This window comes from Aquarana catesbeiana, linkage group LG06 (assembly GCF_042186555.1).
Source record: "Aquarana catesbeiana isolate 2022-GZ linkage group LG06, ASM4218655v1, whole genome shotgun sequence".
NCBI lineage: Eukaryota > Metazoa > Chordata > Amphibia > Anura > Ranidae > Aquarana > Aquarana catesbeiana.
In genome coordinates this window covers 35678165-35701968 of record NC_133329.1, presented here as the reverse complement: position 1 = coordinate 35701968, position 23804 = coordinate 35678165, and the positions used below count along the sequence as shown (strand labels likewise).

The window sequence follows — 23804 nt, the reverse complement described above, 5'->3', positions numbered from 1 at the left end:
TTTGTCTGGCAAAGCAGCTGCTAGCTGCTCTCGGCTTAATGGCATCAGTGACTCCTTCCCTAGCCCCACAATGTCCTTCTGAGGAGTCCCTCGAACTGTTTGACCACAGTGTTGGGTACATGCTCCAGGAGGATGCCTGCGTTTAGAAGGCTCTGATGATGATACTGAGCTAGATGAAGGCAGTAACGTGAGCATGGACAGAGGGGGTGCCCAAGAAGGACAGCAACCTGGCAGTCATGTTCCCCCTGCTGCAGCATACTGCCAGTTTTGCTCCAGTGATGAGGAGGGAGGGGATGATGAGGTCACTGACTCAACGTGGGTGCCTGATAGGAGAGAGGAGGAGGAGGAGGCACATCACCAACGAGGCAGGATGCCCTCCAGGGGCCAGCTTAAGGGCAGCACACTGACTGTATCACACCGCAAAGCTCCGCATGTGCAGGGAGCTGCTGTCTCTGCGCGTTATTCCAAAAGTTCTTTGGTGTGGGCCTTTTTTGAGACGAGTGCATCAGATCGCACTGCTGCTATTTGCAACATATGTCTCAAGCGTATCTCGCGTGGCCAAAACATCTCCCGCTTGGGCACCACATGCTTGACCAGACATATGTTGACCTGCCATGCAGTTCATTGGCAAGTGTACCTAAAAGACCCACACCAAAGAACAAAGAGGACCTCTCCTTGCTCCTCATCAGCTGAGATCTCCAACCCCACTATACCTTCAGTCCTCTCTGAGACCTGCACTGAGAGGAATAAAGGTGTAGAATTAGGTGTGTCACAGCCAAGTACTTGTGGGCAATCTGCTTTCGGTACACCAACGTCAGATTGTACCAGGCAAATTTCCCTGCCCCAGCTGCTGCACCTCCGAAAGAAGTTTGCTCCCAGCCATCCACATGCCCAGCAGTTGAATGCTAGCTTGGCAAAATTGCTAGCACTTCAACTGCTACCTTTTCATTTGGTAGACTCTGCCCCTTCCCTGAGTTTGTGGAATGTGCGGTTCCTCAGTGGCAGGTACCCAAACACCACTTTTTCTCACGGAAGGCGATTCTGGCTCTCTACCGGCATGTGGAAGGCAATGTCCATGCCTCGCTGGACAGGGCGGTCAGCGGTAAGTTGCATATTACCACTGACTCATGGTCCAGCAGGCATGGACAGGGACGTTACCTAAGTTTCACCGCACATTGGGTGACTCTGCTGGCAGCTGGGAAGGATGCAGGATAAGGTGCAGTAGTGTTGGAGGTTGTTCCGCCACCACGCCTCCAAAATGCCACTACAAATGATTCTGACACACCTCTCTCCTCCACCCCTCCTCTTCTTCTTCCTCCATGGCCTCTTCCTGTGCTTTGTCCTCGGAACCAGCGGTGCTCCGTAGGCGTTCAAGGGGCTACGCAAGTACGCAGGCCAGCAGGCCAAAAGATGCCATGCGGTGCTTGAGCTGGTGTGCTTGGAGGACAGGAGCCACACTGGGGCAGAGGTTCTGTCAGCTCTGCAGGGGCAGGTTGAGAGGTGGTTGATGCCATGCCAACTTAAGGCAGGAATGGTGGTTTGCGACAATGGCACCAACCTCCTCTCCGCCCTCCGACAGGAACAAATGACCCATGTGCCCTGTTTGGCTCACGTCCTTAACTTGGTGGTGCAGCGGTTCTCAGGCTTACAGGATGTTCTGAGGCAGGCCAGGAAAGTCTGTGTGCATTTCTGCCGGTCATATAATGCCAGTGCTCGGCTGGCAGACCTCCAAAAGGAATTTAACCTGCCCAAGAACCGCCTAATCTGTGACATGCCCACCAGGTGGAACTCAACATTGGCCATGCTGCAGCAGCTGCACATGCAACAGAGGGCCATCAATGAGTACCTGTGCAACTATGGCACCAGGACAGGGTCAGGGGAGCTTGTTTTTTTTCTCCACGCCAGTGGGCCATGATCAGGGATGCATGCACTGTCCTGTCACCATTTGAGGAGGCCACGAGGATAGTGAGCAGTGACAGTGCATGTATCAGTACCACTGTCCCCCTTGTCCATCTGTTGGAGCACACGCTGCGTGGATTAATGGACAGGGAACTTGAGGCAGAACAGAGGCAGGAAGAAGAGGACTTCCTTAGCTCTCAAGGCCCCCTTTATCAGACAGTGTTCCTGCGCGCCCGCCGATCACACAGGAAGAGGACGAGGAGGAGGAGGAGGATTGTGTCAGTATGGAGGTGGAGTCTGGAACTCAGCATTAGCAGCAGTCTTAAGGGATCATATACAGTCTCAATAAACACATGGACTTGTACGTGGCTGGGAGAAGGTGGCTGCGGATCATGTCGTCCTTAGTGACCCAGAGGACTCCGGACCGAATGCCTCAGCAAACCTACGCTGCATGGCCTCCCTGATCCTGCAAAACCTGCGGAAGGATGCTCATATTTGTGGTATCAAGGAGAAGGAACAATACTGGCTGGCAAACCTCCTTGATTCACGTTACAAGGGTAAGGTTGCGGACCTTATCTTGCCGTCGCAGAGGGAGCAGAGGATGAAACATCTTCGGGAGGCCTTGCAGAAAGGTCTGTGCAACGCGTTCCTAGAGACTGGCAGGTTACAAACTCCTGTTTCTGGACAACGTGTTGCTGAGGCTTCGGTCAGTCAAGGAGCAGTGGAGAAGGTGGCCGTCTGATCGATTCGTTCAGACAATTGTTTAGTCTGCAGCCCCAAGGTATGATCGGTTCCAGCAACCATCGCCAGAGTTTGTTTTACATGGTGCAGGAATACCTAGGGGCAAGATCTGACTCGGGTTACTGGGTCTTGAGGATGGATCACTGGCCAGAGCTTGCACAGTATGCAATTGAGCTACTGGCCTGTCCTGCATCCAGCGTTCTTTCGGAACGCACATTCAGTGCTGCTGGAGGCTTTGTAACCGATCACAGGGTGCGTCTGTCCACCGACTCGGTCGATCGACTGACCTTCATAAAAATGAATCAGTCTTGGATCACCATCAGCTACCAAGCACCTGATGCTGATGTAACTGAATAATTTTTTTGAAATGTCAGATCCCTTCAAAGACTGCCTATGAGTAATTATCCTCTTCCTCCTCAATGATCATGCTGATAGCTTGTAAGAACATTTTTGGTTCTGGGCGCCGCCACCAGTGCCTAAGGCCTAATTTTTCAGCCCCTGTTTAACAGGGGTGTGTAATTACAATTTTTGATGCAATTATTTGCAGCAGGGCTAGTTCCTGCGCTCCAACTAGAGTATTTGTGAGGGCTTGCAGTATTGTGACACCAGCACCAGTGCCTAAGGCCCAATTTTTCAGCCCCTGTTCAACAGGGACATGTAATTAGAATTCTTGATTTAATATTTCACAGCAGGGCCCGTTTCTGCGCCCACCAAGAGTAACTGTGAGGACTTATGCCCTGTACACACGGTCAGACTTTGTTCGGACATTCCGACAACAAAATCCTAGGATTTTTTCCGACGGATGTTGGCTCAAACTTGTCTTGCATACACACGGTCACACAAAGTTGTCGGAAAATCCCATCGTTCTAAATGTGGTGGTGTAAAACACGTACGTCGGGACTATAAACGGGGCAGTGGCCAATAGCTTTCATCTGTTTATTTATTCTGAGCATGCGTGACACTTTGTCCATCGGATTTGTGTACACACGATCGGAATTTCCAACAACGGATTTTGTTGTCGGAAAATTTTATATCCTGCTCTCAAACTTTGTGTGTCGGAAAATCCGATGGAAAATGTGTGATAGAGCCTACACACGGTCGGAATTTCCGACAACAAGGTCCTATCACACATTTTCCGTCGGAAAATCCGACCGTGTGTACGGGGCAATTTTTCTGCCCCTGTTCAACAGGGGCATATAATTACAATTCTTGATCTAATATTTCACAGCAGGGCCCTGTGAGGGCTTACAGTGTTGTGGCCACAACAACAACTAAGGCCCAAATTTCTGCTGAGTATATAGGGCAGTCCCCTACTTTCAAACATCCAATTTACAAACGACTCCTACTTGCAAACGGAAGGAGACCACAGGAAGTGAGATCTACCCCATAGGAAGGGAAATTCTCTCCTGTTATGCCCCGTACACACGGTCGGACTTTGTTCGGACATTCCGACAACAAAATCCTAGGATTTTTTCCATTGGATGTTGGCTCAAACTTGTCTTGCATACACACAATCACACAAAGTTGTCGGAAAATCTGATCGTTCTAAACGCGGTGACGTAAAACACGTACGTCGGGACTATAAACGGGGCAGTGGCCAATAGCTTTCATCTCTTTATTTATTCTGAGCATGCGTGGCACTTTGTCCGTCGGATTTGTGTACACACGATCGGAATTTCCGACAACGGATTTTGTTGTCGGAAAATTTTATCTCCTGCTGTCCAACTTTGTGTGTCGGAAAATCCGATGGAAAATGTCCGATGGAGCCCACACACGGTCGGAATTTCTGACAACACGCTCTGATCGGACATTTTCCATCGGAAAATCCGACCGTGTGTACGGGGCATAAGAGTTAATATGGGAAAAACTTTTCTCCTTTCCACTGATGCTTTATCACCAATCCTTGTTTCACTAAAAAACCCACATTTTCAAAAAACATCTGTCATTGGGACAAAAAGTGAGGTGAAATCTTCTGAAGAGGAGCACAGACAGCAAAACAAATGTCACAGGGGTGATAACCCTTCCCTATGTTTTCCAAAAAGCTTAAAATAGATTTCTTTGCTGGAGATGAACACCTTAAAAATGTACCAGTTCAAAATTACAAACAGATTCTACCTAACAACAAACCTACAGTCCCTGTCTTGTTTGTACCGCCTATATACTGCTGTTCAGAGTATATAGGGCCACACCTTTCCTTTTTTTAATTTGGGTGCGGGGTTCCCCTTAATATCCATACAAGACCCAAAGGGCCTGGTAATGGACTGGGGGGTACCCATGCCGTTTGTCTCACTGATTTTCATCCATATTGCCAGGACCCGACATTACATTAAAGCCGCAAGCAGTTTTAAATGACTTTTATTCCTTTAAAAGTGTCATTTTGTGCAGGGACTGTTCTAAGCACGGGAAACACGCGCCACTTTACAGGCATACTATAGACACCCCCCAGGTACGATATTTAAAGGAATATTTCACTTTTTTTTTTTTTACTTTAAGCATCATTAAAATCACTGCTCCCGAAAAAACGGACGTTTTTAAAACTTTTTTTTGCATTGATACATCCCCTGGGGCAGGACCCGGGTCCCAAATCCTTTTTAGGACAATACCATGCAAATTAGCCTTTTAAATGAGCACTTTTGATTTTGAACGTTCAAGTCCTATAGACGTCAATGGACGTCAATAGACGTTCGTGCGAATTTTCGGTCCGTTCGCAGGTTCTGGTGCGCACCAAACCGGGGGGTGTTCGGCTCATCATTACTGGCGAGTTAGTCTGCTATAGTGTGCTATTGTCTCATTTGTCAGGGCAGGTTTACCGCAGTATATATCAGTGTGTTACTGCACGTTTAATGCAGTATATTTGAGTGATTTACTGTGTGTATAACGCAGTATATTTGAGTTTGTTACTACATATTTAATCCAGAATATTTGAGTTCTTTACTGCACGTTTAACTGCTTCCAGACCGCCCACCGTATACATACTGCGGCAGGGCGGCCTGGCCCAGTTGCGCAAAATCACGTACCCTTATGTGATTTTGTGCACGCAGTTTTGGCCGCCGCGACCCAACGATCGTTAACAGGATAGATGGATCAGCCATCCGTCTGTGTAAACAAGGCAGACCGCTGATCTGTCAGGAAGGGAAAGAGGGATCTTGTGATTCGACTAAGCTGAATCACGGATCTCTTTTTCTTCAGTGAAACAGTCCCCCTCACAGTTCCAAAGCACCTCCCTAGGAAAAATGTAACCATTTGATCGCCCCTGGTGTTAACCCCTTCTCTACCAGTGTCATTTATACATTGATCAGTGCATTTTTATAGAACTGATCACTTTATTGGTGTCACTGGTCCCCAAAAAGTGTCACTCAGTGTCAGATTTGTCTGCCGCAATGTCGCTTATTGGGATATTTTTTTACCAAAAATATGAAACAGAATACATATTGGCCTAAGTTGATGAAGAAATTAGATTTTTTACATTTTTTATTGGGAATGTTTTATAGCAGGAAGTAAAAAATATTTTTTTTTATTTAAAATTGTCTGTCTTTTTTGTTTATAGCGCAAAAAATAATAAAGCGCAGAGGCGATCAAGTACCACCAAAAGAAAGCTCTATTTGTGAGAAAAAATACATCAATTTTATTTGGGTACAGCGTTGCACGTCTGCGCAATTGTCAGTTAAAGCAAAAAAAAAATGGCCTGGTCAGGAAGTGGGTAAAAATTCCAGAGCTGAAGTGGTTAACGTAGAACATATCAGTGTGTCACTGTACGTTTAATGCAGTATATATCAGTGTGTTACTGCGCCATTAATGCAGTATATATCAGTGCGTTACTGCACATTCAACGCAGTATATTTGAGAGAATAACTGCACGTTTACTGAAGTATATATCAGTGCGTTACTGAACATTTAACGCAGTACAGTGCCTTGAAAGAGTATTCATATCCCTTGAAATTTTCCACATTTTGTCATGTGACAACCAAAAACGTAAATGTATTTTATTAGGATTTTATGGGATAGACCAACACAAAGTGGCACATAACTGTAAAGTGGAAGGAAAATTATAAATGTTTTTTAACATTTTTTACAAATAAATATGTGAAAAGTGTGGCATGCATTTGTATTCATCCACCCTGAGTCAAAAATTTGTAGAATCCCCTTTCGCTGCAATTACAGCTGCAAGTCTTTTTGGGGATCTCGCCCACCGGGCACTCTCATGCTGGCCGCCTGCCTGGCTCTCTCATGACGGCCGTCCGCCCGGCTCTCTCATGCTGGCCACACCTGTGGCCTGGCTGCAGAGAGGCCATAGTCCCGTAGCGGGCCACGGACTGGTGGTTGGGGACCCCTGCTCTATAGGAATACGGTGTATGAAGATACCACCTACACACAAAGCCGAATTTTTCTGCACCTGTTACTTCTATCCAAAGTCTGCGAAACAGACACCAGAATTTATCCAAAAAATCTTGAATCTTGTTCCGAGTGCACTACATTGTGGCCTCGTCATACAGACTGGCTTCCCAAGCCGTTGTTTATAAAATAAATAAAACTTGAATGGAAAATTGTCAGTTTTTTGGCTTTATAAAGGTCATTATTGCTGCAGCAGGCTCTATACATGGTACATATGTGCCACATTACAGGCAGCCCCCCCCCCCCCCGGCACTATATTTAAAGTAATTTTTCATTTTGATGGTTTCACTTTAAGCATCAGTAAATCACTGCTCATTTTAAAATGATGTTTTTTACAAACTTTTTTTCATTGATACATGTCCCCCAGGGCAGTACCCAGACCACCATAACCAATGTATGCTCAATTAATTGCATATAAGCCTTCAAAATGGGCACTTTTGATTTTCCAGTTCATGACCCATAGACTTCAAAGGGGTTCGTTATTCAGTTCTGCCACGAACCGAACAGGGGGTCATTTGGCCCATGTCTAATAACTAACTGTTGCCCTGGACACAGAAAAGGGGAGGAGAGAAGTGAGATGGAACAAACACCTCCTCCCTGCTAATCCTTAAAGAGGAAGATCTTTGCTGTGCCGGGCAAACAGAAATGACCAATCAACTGCATTTTGCAAATTGGGTCAGTTAACTCATCGGGGTTGGTTCATTAGGGGTCAGATTTGGCGGTTGTGCTCACTGGCCTGACGGCAATGGTATACATATACCACGTATGGAGGCATCAGAGTCATGACTGTGTGCCCGGCATGGCAAAGATCTTCCTCTTTGAGGATTAGCAGGGAGGAGGTGTTTGTTCCATCTCACTTTTCTCCTCCCCTTTTCTGTGTCCAGGGTAACAACAGTTGCATCTTGGACACGTTGCCGTGCCGGTTGGACCTGAGCGCTGCGCATTGCTCCTTGGCGCGGATGCATGACGTCATCGCGCACACACCCTATATCTTGCTGTGTGCGGTGTGGTACTTGCGCATGTGCCGTATGGCGGCTGGCCGCGAACGGGACCCAGGGGGCCCTATTGGTTACCTAGATGGGGCTGGCCACTCTCAGCTGATTTTGATCAGGCACTGATTGTGGCCTGATAAGTTGGGCTATATTAAGTCCAGCTCATTCACCGGCAGACATGGCAGGGATGAGGCTGTGTTTGGAGTTACCTGTGTGATACTACGCCTGACAGTGAGTACAATGTGGAAACTTTTTCTCTATGCTTTTGATATCTTTTGGTTTCGTGGACATGCATTAGTGCACACATTCCAATTTCTAGATATCTTCTATATATTTTTGTTTCTTTTTCTCATTTTTATGGCTTTCTTACCACAGCCATTCTGTTTTTGAGGTGATTCGCAGTATTGTCATCCCACACATCTTTATCAGCCTGCCTGCCGGTATGCGAGTGCATCAGTACACGTAGGTAGGTGTTATTTTGTAGTTAGTTTTTTTGTCTGATACTAGTTTTAGCCCCAACTTCAAGATCTCCTTCCCTTTCTCTTTTTTTCTGCGCAAATATCTACATATATATATATGCTCCTATTATAGGTCTCCGTTTTTGGACCCCAGTACACACACATGGACTGTATCTGGTTTCAGCATACAGTTTTGCCGATGCTTCTGGGAATGTGACCTCCTGAAAGGTTTTGGATTTTTCCTCTCTCTTTGAAAACCACTAACACAACTAAAGCATTAACAAAATGGATGGAGTGCATGAGGGGATCTGCATTATGGTGTCAACTTCTCTTTTAATCTTGTGAATACCCACATGTAATTGCAAATAATAAGGATGTAAGTGATAAGCACCCTGATGGGCTATATGAATTATAGACATTATCAGCTGTAAAAGGTATATTGATGAACAAATTGTCCACTGATTACCTTGCATCTTTTATAGATATGAAATTCTCTGCTATAGCCCTGATGAAGGAGAAAACTTTTTCCGAAACACGTCGGACTATAGGAAATCATATCCTCCATTGCAATTTTTTATATATACTGTATCAACATTTATGTGTAATATTTATATGTGTTTTTTCAATAAATACTTTATGTAATTTCCATACGTCTCTATGCTTATGACGTATTATCCAGACCGGTTGGTCACCAAGCTTTTCTGACTTGTATGATGTATGTCTTTTCAAGTCATTAAGTTCCGGTAAGCCTCTTGATGCCTCCAGTGACGGCCCCTGTACCACTTTTAGATCTTTTGTTCACATGTGGTTTGTCTACAGTTCGTTTACCTGCCTAATCCAGTCGATCCTTTCTATTGTAAAATTTGGGGAGCTATCGATTCACCATTTCTAGTCATAACCTCCATAGACTCCTGGTGGTGTTTTTTTTTTTTTTTTTTTTCCCCTTCATGTTTTTTCTACAATCAACATTTGTGGACTTCTGTATTCAACAATTTCTTTATCTATTAACTTTTTATGGTGCTAGATCCATTGGACTTTTTGTGGTTTCCTATTTTATTCTTAATATTTATATCTCTATTAATAATTAATATTGCTCATAAGTTTTTGGTACATCTTATATTGTTTTGATTTATAGCACATTATTATATTTTCATATCTTGTATCCTATAGATGCATCTTAAGGTGGTAATATTGTTTTCACATATTGTTTACACATATATAACTTACTGTTTTAATTCATTCACTTTGGGGTTTATAGCGCTACACTTTTTTGTTTACTGTCTTTTACCTTGAGTCTATAGGTGTGTTGGCTGCTATTCTTCCCATTTCTTAGCGCAGCGCTGTATCTAACCTCCCTTTTATACTAATTTCCATACGTTACTATTTGTGTGGTAGTGCTCTCAAAGTCCCACTTTAGGGGTTTCCTCTTCTCTGTATCCACACTTGTATCCGCACTTTTTTACTGTCTCTTTTTATGTGTACTATTTTAATAAAGGTATCAATGCACTATGTAGCTTTTTTGCAACCCTGTTTACCCTTTACAGAAAGGACACAAAGATATGAAAATGAAAGAATAGAGTAAGTAACCAACTTTCAATATCTTGAAATGTGTATCAGTGAAAGCTTGAAGAATTATGCTGATGTCAAAGCTGGAATCACCAAGGCCAAACACAATTTTTGGGGACACAAAAAGCTGATACAGAACCATCCTACTCAATGAATAAAGAAAAGATTGCTACAAACAGAAGCAATCAAAAGCTTGTGAGGTTCTATCACAAGCTTTGGACTGTGGTGCTACAGGAAGATCTTGAAAATCAGCTGGAAATGCATGGTCACAAAAAAAAAGAGGTGCTGCAAAGAGTCAATGAAGCAAAACCATGCCTGTTGTAAGGAATATTAAAAGAAAGCACCCAATATTTTGGCCTTATCACAAGAAACTCTGCTACAGAGGAGCTATGCAGGACTGTGGAAGAGAGCGAGGTAAAGAAAGGGAAGAGGGAAAAAGAATATGGTGAATGGACGACATCCAGGTTTACATTAACCTGGCAAAAGACAAGGCCGAGTGGGAAGCAATGTTGGAGAAAAATTTAGAAGATAAGTTGGCAGATGATAGACTTTACAGGCATAACACAGATGTATATAAAAAATATAAATTTATTACAGAAAACATACAAAACAAATTACATTAAAATTCATTGGCTATTCATTAATATGCCTTAAAACAAGAATAACACACCACCTGCAATTCAAATATATGGTATAATATACTTAGAATAGCGGACCCATAGGTCACTTTCCAATAGTTGATGCACTAGCATAGAAAGTGAAAGAGGCGGTGTATCATGATACAGCTTAGCTCGACATGTTGCGCGTATTCAAAAGACACTTCAGAAGCTTATGGCGTACTCTATGCATAAGCAATTGCAAATAAGACTGTGGGATTTTATAGGGAGCTGTGTAGCAGCATAAATACCATAAAGACAAGAATGTTGTAAGATAATGTTATAAATCAATAATAGAAACTTATTTGCAATTTCTTATTCATAGAATACGCTGTGAGCTCCTGAAGAAGCGTCTTTTGAATACACGCAACATGTCAAGCTGAGCTGTGTTATGACACTCCGCCTCTTTCATTTTCTATGCTAGTGCATCAACTATTGGAAAGTGACCTATGGGTCCCCTGTTCTAAGTAAATTATACCACATATTTGATATACAGGTGGTGTGTTATTCTTGTTTTAAGGCATATTTATGAATAGCCAATGAATTTTAATGTATTTTGTTTTGTATGTGTAGCGCCCACCTACTTAGGTGTGTGCTAGATAGTTTAGTTAGGGTAAGAGTTCAGATAAAAATTCCAGGCATTACCCTGTTTTGGTTTAAGCCTGGCTGGGTTTGTTTTGGTGGAGAGGTATGACAGTGTAGAGTGGGGGTGTGACCACCTGCATTCTGTCAAAAGTGACACCTTGTCTGACCAGTGAGAGGTGCTGGAGGACAGGTTGTTTTAACACAGGATGTAGTTTTTTTTTTTTTTTAACAAATCCTGATTCCCCTAAACCCATAAACCCAGCTGTATCTAGGCTAAGGCCCGATGTCAGTTGAAGCTTATCTTTTACTGGACCAATTTAGAGAAAAAAGAGAAAAAAAAAAAGAAGGGCGAGGGTTCCAATTATCTATATACCTGTATTAAGCCTATCGCTTGCTCTGCTCCGCACTACACCCACTATTGAGGGCACCCCAACTTTTCCACCCACGGCTTCCACATATTTTGTGAATTCCTGAAGATTGCCCCTCTTTATGTACTCCAGTCTTTCCCTACCCAGGGTTTTGCTAAGTGTAGAGATCCAGTCTTTCACAGTAGGGGGATCCTTTGATTGCCATCTTAGTGTTATCATCTTCCTGGCTTGAAACAGGCCCCGCGTAATGGCTAGTGTAGTACTTAGCCTCTCTCCCTTCACTCTTCTATGCCCCAGAATACATACTATAGCCTCCTTCACCACTATAGTGCCAAAGATATTTCCCAAGCTCCCAGTCACCCCCTCCCAGTATCTGAACAACTTGGGACACCTCCACAGCATGTGGATGAGATCTCCCGTACCCCGAAATCTAGGGCAGTTGTCATTGGGCCTTCTCTCAAACGTAAAAAGTCTTTTAGGTGTATAATAGGCTCTTTTTAGCAGCATCAAATGTGAGAACTTTTGTGGAGGGGACACCGAGACCTGTACCCCCAACTCCAAGATTCTCACCCATTGTTCCTGGGTCATTACTCCTATATCCTCTTCCCATTTAGCTCTTACACCCTGGAGTATCCCCCCGCTGTTATCTGATTTACTTAATTGATCATAAATTCTTGATATTACCCCCCTAGTGGGAGCTACCTGGATTATACTCTGAAATAGAGGCATTTCTTCCCATTTCGGGATCTGAACCCTAAATTGAGCTTTAAGGGCATGTTCTAGCTGAAGATACAGAAAAAGAGAACTCTGTGGCAGCTTAAATTTCTTTAGCTTAGTGTCATTATAAAGTTGACTTAGCCTTCTAATGCCAAGATTCTCCCACCCTCTAAATGTGCCTATTTTAAGGACTTCCTGCAGGTTGCGATTGTTCCAGATAGGAGTATAAACTGTTAGATCTTCATACCTCATCATTTTCTTGACTGTTTTCCAAAGTTTAATTATCAGTTTAATTGTTGGGAATTCAGCCTGCCATTTGGGGTGCCTCCTTTCGGTGTCCCACATCCCAATAGCTGCTGCAATTGTGTTGAAAGAAAATAACGCTCAGGGTGTGGGAGGGCAAAGCCCCCATCCCGAGTGGGAAGCTGGAGCACTCGGAGTCGAATCCTGGCTTGCTTCCCTTTCCATATCAGTTCCCTAAAGAGGCTATCAATTCTTTTAAACCACCTCTTGCAAATCTACACTGGAGAGTTGTGCAGGACGTACAACAGTTGTGGCATCCATACCATTTTTATTAAACTACATCTTCCTGCGGCTGACAAGGGCAGGCGTCTCCATATTCCTATTTTTTGTTTAAATTTTGTTAATAGTGGAGCAAGGTTTTTGCTAATCTATAGGGTGGGGTCCTTCGTCAGAACCATTCCCAGGTACTTTAATGCTTCCATCATTACCAGCTGGGGCTTTCCACGTACTATTGGCTCACTTACTGGGAGAACTCGGATTTCTCCCAGTTTATCTCCAGGCCAGAGAAACTACCAAAATCCTCCACTATTCTCATCGCTCCCGGCAGTGAATTTCTCGAATCCCCCAGGAAAAGCAGGATGTCATCTGCATACAGCGCGATTCTTTCCTCGCCCGATTTTCTCTGGAAGCCAGTTATCGCATGGCTCTCCCTTATGCGGATGGCCAGGGGTTCCATCACCAGCGCAAATAGCAGAGGAGAGAGTGGGCACCCCTGCCTCGTCCCCCTCTCCAGCTCAAACCAATCTGAGAGTTCATTGTTAATTTTCAATCCTGCCTTAGGGCAGGTATATAGCATTTTAATCCACCCTATGAAAGAAGGACCAAATCCGTATTTTTTCAGCACACACCACATATAGCCCCACTCCACGCTATCAAAAGCCTTGGATACATCGAGGGTCATTAACGCTCTTGAGCCCATGTTCTCCGTTGGAGACTGTAAGTTCAAGAAAGCTCTTATGATATTCAAGCTTGTAGATCTATTAGCTATAAAACCCGCCTGGTCCTCATGAATCAGTTTATGAATAACTCCATTCAATCTTACTGCCAGAACTTTGGCCAGGATTTTTGCGTCAGTGCCTTAAAGGAGAAACTGGTCTATAAGCAGCCACATTCAGGGGATCTTTCCCTTCTTTCTGTAGCACAATAATTGTTGCCTCGAGCATTGATGCAGGCAGCTGGCCCCCCTTAAGCGCCCCCCCCAAAGCCTTTAGCAGTTCAGGGATTAAAACTTTGCCATAGTATTTATAGGTCTCAATTGGGAGTCCATCAGGACCAGGTGACTTAAGGCTTGCCATGCCCGCTACCGCTTGGTGTAGTTCTGCAATTGTTATTGCAGTTTCTAATGTGTCCCTTTCTTCTTGTGATATGGCGGGGATCGACAGCCCCCCTAGGAAGTCCTCCATCTTGGCCTCCTTTCCCTTTTTCTGAGAGGTATACAGTTTTTTATAATAGTCCCTGAAGGCTTGCACTATTTTTGGGGTGCTTGATACTATATCTCCACTCTGAGATCTAATGGCGAGGACCGTGGATGGAGCTGTATTTGATTTCACTAGCATAGCCAGTATCCTTCCCACTCTCTGGCCCTCCACCATAGATTCCTGTCTCTGAAGTAGGCGCCTAGTCTCTGCCTTCTGTGTGACAACTACTTTATACCCTTGTTGTTTCTCTTGCCATGCTATTTCCGTCTCCGGAGTTGGGTTTCTAATAAAATTATTTTCAGCCTCAAGAGCTTCCCTTAGAGAGTTCTCTTCCTCACTCCTAGCCTCTTTATTGAATTTAGCCATCTGCTGTATTAGGACCCCCCTAAGAAAAGCCTTGAGGGCGTCCCATAACACAGGGGGAGTCACCGTTCCCTAATTGATCTCGACAAACTCCCTCAGGGTGGGGAGAATCCCATCTGATTTTTTAACTACTTCGAACCAGTACGGGCTTATACTCCAGCCCTTCCGGGGTCTAGACTCTCCTAGATTTTGTGTAGCTACCACAGGGGAATGGTCTGAGATGCCTCTTGGCCAATACACTATTTTTTCTAGTATCTGGAGTGCCTTGTCATTTCCCAGGACTAGATCTATCCTTGAAAGCATAGAGTATGATGCAGAGCAACAGGTATATTGAAACCCGCCTGGGTTCCGCACCCTCCATAAATCTACTAGCCCCACTTCCTCCAGAAATAGACTTAAACGACTCCTCACTGTATCCTCTGAGCAAGTTCATAATGGGAATCTATCCAGCCTTTTGTCTAAGATCTCATTAAAGTCCCCTACTGCTACAATCGGGACCTCTTTTTTATCTAACAAAAATTCGTTCAATTTAAGCAAAACATCCAGATTGAAGGGCGGAGGAATATATATATTTGCCACCACATACCTGACACAATCAATGGAGCAGAATAGAAAAATATATCTACCCAGCTCATCTATACTGACCTGTCTGCAGGAAAATTTCACCCCGGCTTTCACCAAGATACTCACCCTCCTGCTAAAAGAGGAGTGGATCGCATGAAATTGATGTTGAAATTTTTTCATCTGTAGATGCTGAATGGTATCCTTGGTTAAGTGGGTTTCCTGCAGACAGACCAGATCTACCCCACACCTCTCCATCATAGAGATCACTGCCAGCTTTTTAAGTGGTGTTCCCAGACCCCTGACATTCCAGGATCCTATATTCAGGGTTTTAGCTTGCATCGGGATACTGAAAAACATACATTACCCCAACAAGTGCTACCATATGTAACACGTTTCTTTACAAAATAAAATTTTTGCACCCCTTCACTCAAAATTAATTTTTTTCCCCTAGTGTATTCTGTGCCACTTCTATCTGCATAAGCGTTATAATCTCTAAACCACGTACTCATCTTAACCATGTCAACCCTACCTTAAGTAGGAATTTGCCACAGAGTGTGCTTGCATGTGCATGTTTAAAAGCCAAAACTCTATAAGTGAAAGCCTGGATACATCCAGGATAATTTCCAGTGGTGTATATACTCACAAACAGTGATTTGCCCCCCTATCTCCCCTCCCTCTCGCCCTCCCACCCCTACCCTTCCCCACCCCCGCCCTCCCGCCCCTACCCTTCCCCACCCTCACCCCACCCCTCTTCCCCACCCCCACCCACCTATCTAGGTGAACCCATCTACTAACACCACCCTTTTACACCAAGATTCTCTTCCCACTCACCTCCCCTCATACAAACATCTGTGTGCACCCATCCCCCCCCCCCGTCCCCCAATAAGCAAAGAACGCTGGCGGGTGGCAGGTAGGGGTGAAATATTAAAGAACACAAACCAAAAAAGAAGGAAAAGCAAATATAAAACCCCTATACCTCCCAATACCCTATTGTATCACCCTATTGTAACACCGGCCTATTACACCTTCCCTATCCCTCTAAGTGAAAATTATAATTTTTTCTCTATTATCTTCAAGTCACTTCTCAACCCCAGCTGGAGAGTCAAAAAACAAAGTTTCCCCCAAAGCCGTAACCCGCAGCCTAGCCAGGTAAAGAAGAGCGTATGACAGCTTAAATTTTTGTAGATTGCGTTTTGCCTGGATAAACTCCGCTCTACGCCTCTGCAGATCCGGTGAAAAGTCAGAGTAAAAATATATTTTTATGCCTTTAAAGAAAACCTCCCCTGCCTCCCTTATCTTCCGGAGCAAAGTCACTTTATCCTTATAATTGAGAAATCTCAGAAGAAGGGGTCTAGGATGTCCCCCCTCCGGCGGTGCCCTAAAGGGGATCCTGTGAGCTCTTACAATAACGAATGAGGCCGAGAATGATTCTTTCCCAAATAGCTCCCCCAGCCATTTTTCTAGGAACTCAGTCGGGTTGGTGCCCTCGCTTCTTTCAGGTAGTCCCACCAGCCTCACGTTATCTCTTCTACTCCTATTCTCTATCTCATCCAATTTGGAGGCTTGCTTGGATATCTGTTTCTTCATCCATTTTATGTCTTTAATTAGTGGGGACACGTTGTCTTCTAGCCCAATGACTCTTTCTTCCAGGGCTGTAGTTCTCTCTGCCGTTTTCTGTAGATCTTGCCTGACCAGTAGCAGGTTTGCTTTAACTCCTTTCATCTATTCACAGAGTTCTTTAAGCGAACCGTTACACACCCCTACTGCCATAAATACATCCGTTAGGGTTGGCTCTTTCTCCAGGGGCAGGTTTGGGACACTTATTAGCTCCATATTTGCATTTATGTTTTGTTCACTTGGCCCCGGACCTTTTATTACTATGTGTTTTAGATGACTGGGTAACTGACACAACACCGGAAGACTGTGGATAAGGCTGACCCTGGCTTTTCCTATCCAACGCCCCCCCTGTTGTATTTTCAGCTGTGACCCCTTTTTTGGAGGGGTCAGAGCGGGGGTATGAGCATATTGCTCCAATTTTGCTGCTGCTGATGCTGCTGTGGTGAGCTGCGAGTTTTTATCTTTAGAGGAGCATAGATTCTGCATCATATACTTTTATAGCAACAAATTAGTTTCCGTCAGTATCCAAAAAACAAAAGAGGGGAATAAGGGAGAAAAGGAAAAAAAAGGGAAAAAGAAAAAAAACCTATACACCTATCCGCACGTTGTGCGGAGGAAGCACCACAGTGCTTTAAAATAAAGCGCCCGGTGTAAGACAGCTCCCTCCACACATATCCACCCCAGCTGCGTTAATAGTTGGTGCTACCCCCCCAACAGATTCCACCATAGAATGCAAAGACTGACTAAGGCGGCTCAGGTAGTCACCAGCGGTATGCAGCAGCTAGGGTACACATACAGAGTATCCCGCCCCACACCCAAGCCTGCCGCCCTTACAATTGCTAAAGGTGTCCAGGGCTTTTTGCTAATTCATAATTGGTGAATTGAGGGTAACCCCACCTGAGAATGGGAGGATGTGGGGGTTAATATTCTCCCCTGCTGCTCCTGAACCCAAACCAATCTCAGCACAAAATGAGCGATATTTACTCTCTGTATTATATCTTTTAACTCCCGAGTACTGTACACACAGCCAGCAAAGCAGGGCACTGAAACACCTAGGTATCTTATGTTGTTGCAGGAATGTCACATTACCAGTGGTTGAGCCGATCCAAAGTTTATCTGTAGTTCTGTAGTTCTTAAACAGCCTCTGACTTACATATTAATGTCGACATACTGTACCCGCTCTAGAAGTCTTCAGTTCTACGGTTACCATAAGGATGAGAGCTGTTTGCCGAATGTCTCACACCGGCGTGTAGAGGATGACGTCACGCCCGGGAGTTTCTTCGGCGTTCATAGTCCATTAAGGATTGAAGAGTTTTAGTGGGGGAGGCGGTGAGGCAGCGAATCTCCAGGTACCCCTCCGCACTCTATCTCTGCATCGTCCACCATGTGAGCAGCCCGCAGAAATCCCGCTCCGCCCAGCAAGCCGTCTGTGTGTCCGTAGGGGAGAAGGGAACGGGGGGTGGAATAGAGCACACAGCATCCTCGCTCACGCTCACTCCATGCTGCAGCTCAGCACGCACCCGCCCATCCGGTCACGCCCCCACAGGATGTAGTTAGCTGGATGGGTCACCCTGAGCCTATCATTAATTTGTATGGGCAGGGGTTTACAGGCCTATATAACCGTGGGTCACATGCTCCACGGGGGCTGTGGCTTGCTGATGGGAAGAGAACAGCAAAGGAAGACAGTATGTAGAAGCTGGTGTAGCTTAAGAACTCTCCCCTCCGAGGAGGGAAACATGCCTTCACAGGAGGAGAGATGGAGGAGATTACAGTAAGAATCTGCAACATCTAAAAAGGAGAGGCTGCTATTACCAACAGAAAAGAAGGAAAACTGGGAGAGGACCCGAGTATGGCAATCATGGACGGTTGCTCAAACGTACATGTGAGTGCATACCCAGGGAAGCAGTATTTTCAAAGACTGAGGGTGCTGAGGATCACCCGGGGCGAAATTCCATCAGTCTATCCAAGAACTCTATTCAGAGTATTGTTCTTGGGACTTAACTTGGAGATACTGTGCGGTTGGGAAATGGTAGTAAACAGGAGGGAGAGGATTTGCAGACCATTACAGGAACCAAGTGAATAAGGCAGCTCATATCTCTAGAAGATTTGTTTCATATTCTTTCAGCAACGTGCTCATGGAAGGAATAAAGTTATTGTTCTTCATTCAAGACTGTTTGCGGTGTCATCAATGCAGGAAAGTGGGGGGGGGGCAATGGAACACACTGGTGGAAAGGAACGAACTATTAGCAGCTCCTACGGGGGTAGTGCGCTTAATATGTTTTCTGTAATAAATTTATATTTTTTATATACATCTGTGTTATGTCTATAAAGTCCATCATCTGCCAACTTATCTTCTAAAATTCAATTTATCGTGCCGTGGAACTTTTATCTAGTTTTCATATCCACAGTACCACTCTGTGGTAAAATGCTTTTCAATTATTTACAATGTTGGAAGAAAGTTTCTGAGTGTGAAATTCACCAAAATCATAAGCGGCCATGGTAATAAAAGGAGAGAAAGGAGAAAGCTTGCTGGACATCCCATTCCAAAAGCAAGGGAATTAGTATTTTTAAATTGCCTATCCCCCGTCCATTCCTCAACGCACACACACACACACTGTTCTGGGAAGACTTTCCATAAGATTTTGGAGTGTACCTGCTCGAATTTTCAGGTAAAAGGGTTTTTGTGAGGTTAGATTCTGATATTGGATGAAAAGTCCTGGCTTGAGTTCCATCTCATCTTAAAGTTCTTCAGTAGCGTTGAGGCCAGGGCTCTGTGCAGGCCACTCTACTTTCTCCAGGATCCTCTGTGTCTCCCTCTGCCATTTCCCAATCCAATTTCTCTACAACAAGCTTACCAAACCATTTGCTTATGAAGTTGGCTTTGTGTACAGCATAGGTGTGCGCAGCCTATTGCATTAGGGTGTGCACCCCAAAGCTCAAACACAGATACGTGTATATATATAATATGATACACATGTAGCGCTGGTAGATTTACGATCTACCATTGAATAGGTAAATTTAGTAAATTGCTCGTCATAAGAAGTTAGATTTGCCTCTGTTCCAGCTTGGCTGACGTTGCATGTACTTCTATACTGAGCCAGTGGGTGTCATTGTTACCATTGGCTGGGGTTGGAAAGGCAACGTGTGGGTGCTTTTCTATCCCGTAGACAACTCGGTGGGGGTGGTCCTCCGAGTTGCATTCTGGGGGAGAGTATTTATGGGACAGACGCCATTTTTTGGGGTTCGTTTTACAGCCACCTGCTGGCCCTCCTGGCCGACAGGTATGCGTTAGAGTGCTACCTCGTGGTCCTCCGTCTTGGAGGCCCACGCCGCTCCGGCCCAGGGGTGGGTTCAGAAGCTTGTCTGAGGCCTACCACAGCAGCCAAGGAATGGTCCTGAGCTGTCTATCCAAAAGGAAGAAGCTGGACAGCCAAGGATATCCCAGGGGAGGACCCGTCATGGAAGGATCACGCAGAGTGCTGGTCTGGAGAGGGGCCTGGTGACTCGGTTGGAGGACATATCCTAAAGTTAATTTACAGCATAGTATTGCCGGGTCGGCTTCAAGGTTGAAGTACTGTGTCTGAAGTTCATTACAACACTCATACATCCTGTGGCAGAGGATTATACTAATTCATCTTAAACAAGTCTGTGGCAGAGACTTTTGTTCGTGCTGCATACTGGCTGCTAGGCAAGTGAGAGAGGCCTATCCAGGCGCGCAAAGATTGCGTCCCGCAAAGGGGATCGCATCCGATTACAAAGCTAAATTCTAAAGGACATTCACAAAGGATCTTACAGAAGGTATTTGAGTTTTCCCTGCAGTTCCCTTTCTACCTCTTTCCTGCTACTTCTTTCATTGACTGTTGAATAAAGCACTGAAAACGTACTCAAGTGTTGGTGCTTATATCGTCCGGAGGTAAACTCAACGGAACCCTAGACCCGGTGCCGGTGAAACAAAGGGAAGAAGAGTGAAGGTAACAAGCCCACTTAAACCAGCAGCTCCACCGAGAGTTATTGCTACACACACGTTATATTGTCAAAAGTATTGTGACACCTGGCTTTAGGGTTCAATATTGAGTTGGCCCACCCTTTGCAGCTATAACAGCTTCACCTCTTCTGGGAAGGCTGTCCACAAGGTTTAGGAGTGTGTCTATGGGAATGTTTGACCATTCTTCCAGAAGGGCATTTGTGAGGTCAGGCACTGATGTTGGACAAGAAGGTCTGGCTCACAGTCTCCACTCTAATTCATCCCAAAGGTGTTCTATCGGGTTGAGTTTAGAACTCTGTGCAGGCCAGTCAAGTTCCTCCACCCCAAACTCACTCATCCACGTCTTTGTGGATCTTGCTTTGTGCACTGGTCTAAATCATTTGGGAGAGGGGGGATTATGGTGGGGGGGGGGATTATGGTGTGGGGTTGTTTTTCAGGGGTTGGGCTTGGCCCCTTAGTTTTGGACAATTTCATGCTCCCAACTTTGTGGGAGGAGTTTGGAGATGGCCCCTTCCTGTCCCAACATGACTGTGCACCAGAGCACAAAGCAATGTCCATAAAGACATGGACTTAGGAAGGGTTGTGGAAAATTAACTTCAAGTGCAATAATTTATATTATAATAGTAACTAAAACATATAACATTAAGTGTAACAATTTAAAAAACAAAAATTCCAAAGTATAATGATATGAACTTCCCAGCTAAAAAGTTGTTGCACTTGAAGTTAATTTGTATTGCAATTATCCATAGAGGGGTTTCCGCCAGCCCTGCTAAGTTTCTATTATGTCTTATTTTCAAACTGATGTGTATTATATATAAAGTTGCATATCACAGAGACGAGTATTATGGCAGCACTGATTGGCACCGATAGGCAGCACCGATAGGCCACACTGTTGGGCACTGATGGGCCCTGATAGGCAGCACTGATGGCCACTGATTGGCAGCACTGATGGGCTCTGATTGGAAGCATTGATGGGCACTTATTGGCACTGATAGGCAGCACTGATGGGCACTGATTGGCAGCACTGGGCACAGATTGTCAGCACAGATTTGCACTGATTGGCAGCACAGTTTGGCACTGATAGGCAGCACTGATGGACACTGGCAGCAATGATTGTCAGCACAGATTAGCAGCACTGATTGTCAGCACAGAGTGGCACTGATTGTCAGCACAGAGTGGCAGAACTGATTGTCAGCACAGATTGGCACCGATTGGCAGCACAGAGTGGCACTGATTGGCAGCACAGATTGGCAGAACTGATTGTCAGTGTCAGCACAGATTGGCACCGATTGGCAGCACAGACTGGTACTGATTGGCTGCACAGATTGGCAGAACTGATTGTCAGTGTCCGCACAGATTGGCACCGATTGGCAGCACAGAGTGGCACTGATTGGCATCACAGATTGGCAGTGATTATTAGCACAGTGTGGCACCGATTGGCAGCACAGATTGTCAGAACTGAGTGTCAGCACAGATTGGCACCGATTGGCAGTACAGAGTGGCACTGATTGGCAGCACAGATTGGCAGTGATTGTCAGCACAGAGTGGCACCGATTGGCAGCACAGAGTGGCAGAACTGATTGTCAGTGTCAGCACAGATTGGCACCGATTGGCAGCACAGAGTGGCACTGATTGGTAGCACAGATTGGCAGTGATTGTCAGCACAGAGTGGCGCTGATTGGCAGCACAGAGTGGCACTGATTGGGGAGAGGTAGTGAGTCTTGCTAGAGCCGTTGTGTGTGACACTGTCATGTAATGGGAGAAAGACCAACTGTCACAACACAGCCGCAATGTCGGGGGTGGGCAGGACCGAGGAGCTAACAACCACCAGCCAATGATTGGGCTGCTTAAGAAAGGGGCGGAGCCACATAAAGCAGCCCGCCCAGAACCCTTCCCATTGGCTGGTGTTTGACAGCTGTTCAGCCCGCCCACCCCCGAAATCACAGCTCAGTTTTGACAGATGGTCTTTTTCACTGCAAGCAGTGACATTACCACACTGTCAGTTCACACACTCAGCACAGCAGCTCTGGCAAGTTTCACGATCTGCTGCCTGGGCTACCTGGCAGCGAAGGCTATACACACTGTTAAATGCAGCATTTTGGGGCAGATCTTTGGGGACAGCTTGGAGTGGTTAGGGTATGCCCAGGCACACCCGGCACACCCGCCTATGGTGTACAGGGACATAATAACACTGGGACCAAAAAGGGGCCATTCCCAAAACTGTTGTCACAAGGTTAGAAGCACATAATTGTCTAAAATGTCTTTGCATGCTGCCACATTAACAGGAGCCTTTACTGGAATCACCTGACCTTAATGATTTGAAGGGACATCCACTTTTGGCCATCTAGGTAGGTGAAGTTTTCCACAAAGTTTGGTTGTGTAGTATTTACTTAGGATTAGTTTCTCACGTGCACTGAATTCGTTTTTGGGCACTACAACTACCACACAGAAAACAGACACTCCATTATTATATAAAACCATTGTACTAGTGATGCATTCATATTCTAGTTTTGATTCGGAACATGTTTTTTGGCCAAAAAGTGAAAATAGGTTTTAAAATACAGTGTATTTGAATAAATTAGGTAGCAAATTAAACTAATTAGTATTACCATTTCCTTCTCCCTGAGGACTTGTTCAATTTTCTCGTTCATCCGTTTTCTCTCTTCCTCCATCTTATGCTTTAACTGTTCAATAGTCCTCTCGTAGTTCTCTCTTTCTTTATTTAATATCTGTCTCCGGTGCTCTTCTTGCATTTGTTGAAATTTTTCATTCATTTCCTCTATTTGTTTTTTAGTGTTTTCCTCTGACAAACAAAGCAAACAATGGGGTCAATTCAAAATGCAGTAAAATAACACTTGCTGCAAATCAGTTGTGAAAGTGCAATTCACTAAGAATTTTGAGTTAATTACTGCATTATTTAATGCAGTGATTTACAACATTGAGTAGGTTGCTAAGGAGCAGGCTGGGAAGCAGATGGCCGAGTCCTTAACAACAGATGACTCATCAGCTGTCAGTGGATCCACTCACCAATGCATACCAGACCCTTATCTGAGCATGCAGCCCGGAAGGCCAGGCCACATGCCACCATACCAAGCCACATGCCCTCAACATGGGGGGTGGGTGCTTTGGGGCGGGGGGGCTCTGCCCCCTCACCCAAGCACCTTGTCCCTATGTTTATGG

General features: G+C 45.0%; 2 protein-coding genes across 5 annotated transcripts in view; one reads left to right on the top strand and one right to left on the bottom strand.

Moving 5' to 3' along the window:
* Positions 1–23804, top strand: part of LOC141148310 (guanylate-binding protein 1-like) — a 1084899-nt gene that overhangs the window by 873143 nt on the left and 187952 nt on the right. The window lies entirely within an intron of this gene.
* LOC141148309 (guanylate-binding protein 6-like) overlaps positions 1–23804 on the bottom strand; it is a 291205-nt gene that overhangs the window by 202933 nt on the left and 64468 nt on the right. For 3 of the 4 annotated variants that reach the window (XM_073635617.1, XM_073635618.1, XM_073635619.1), the window contains one exon: positions 23234–23427. The exons of the other annotated variant lie outside the window; for it this stretch is intronic. In XM_073635617.1, coding sequence (XP_073491718.1) covers positions 23234–23427 — 194 coding nt within the window. The remainder of the gene's footprint in view (positions 1–23233; positions 23428–23804) is intronic. 4 annotated transcript variants of the gene reach the window in all.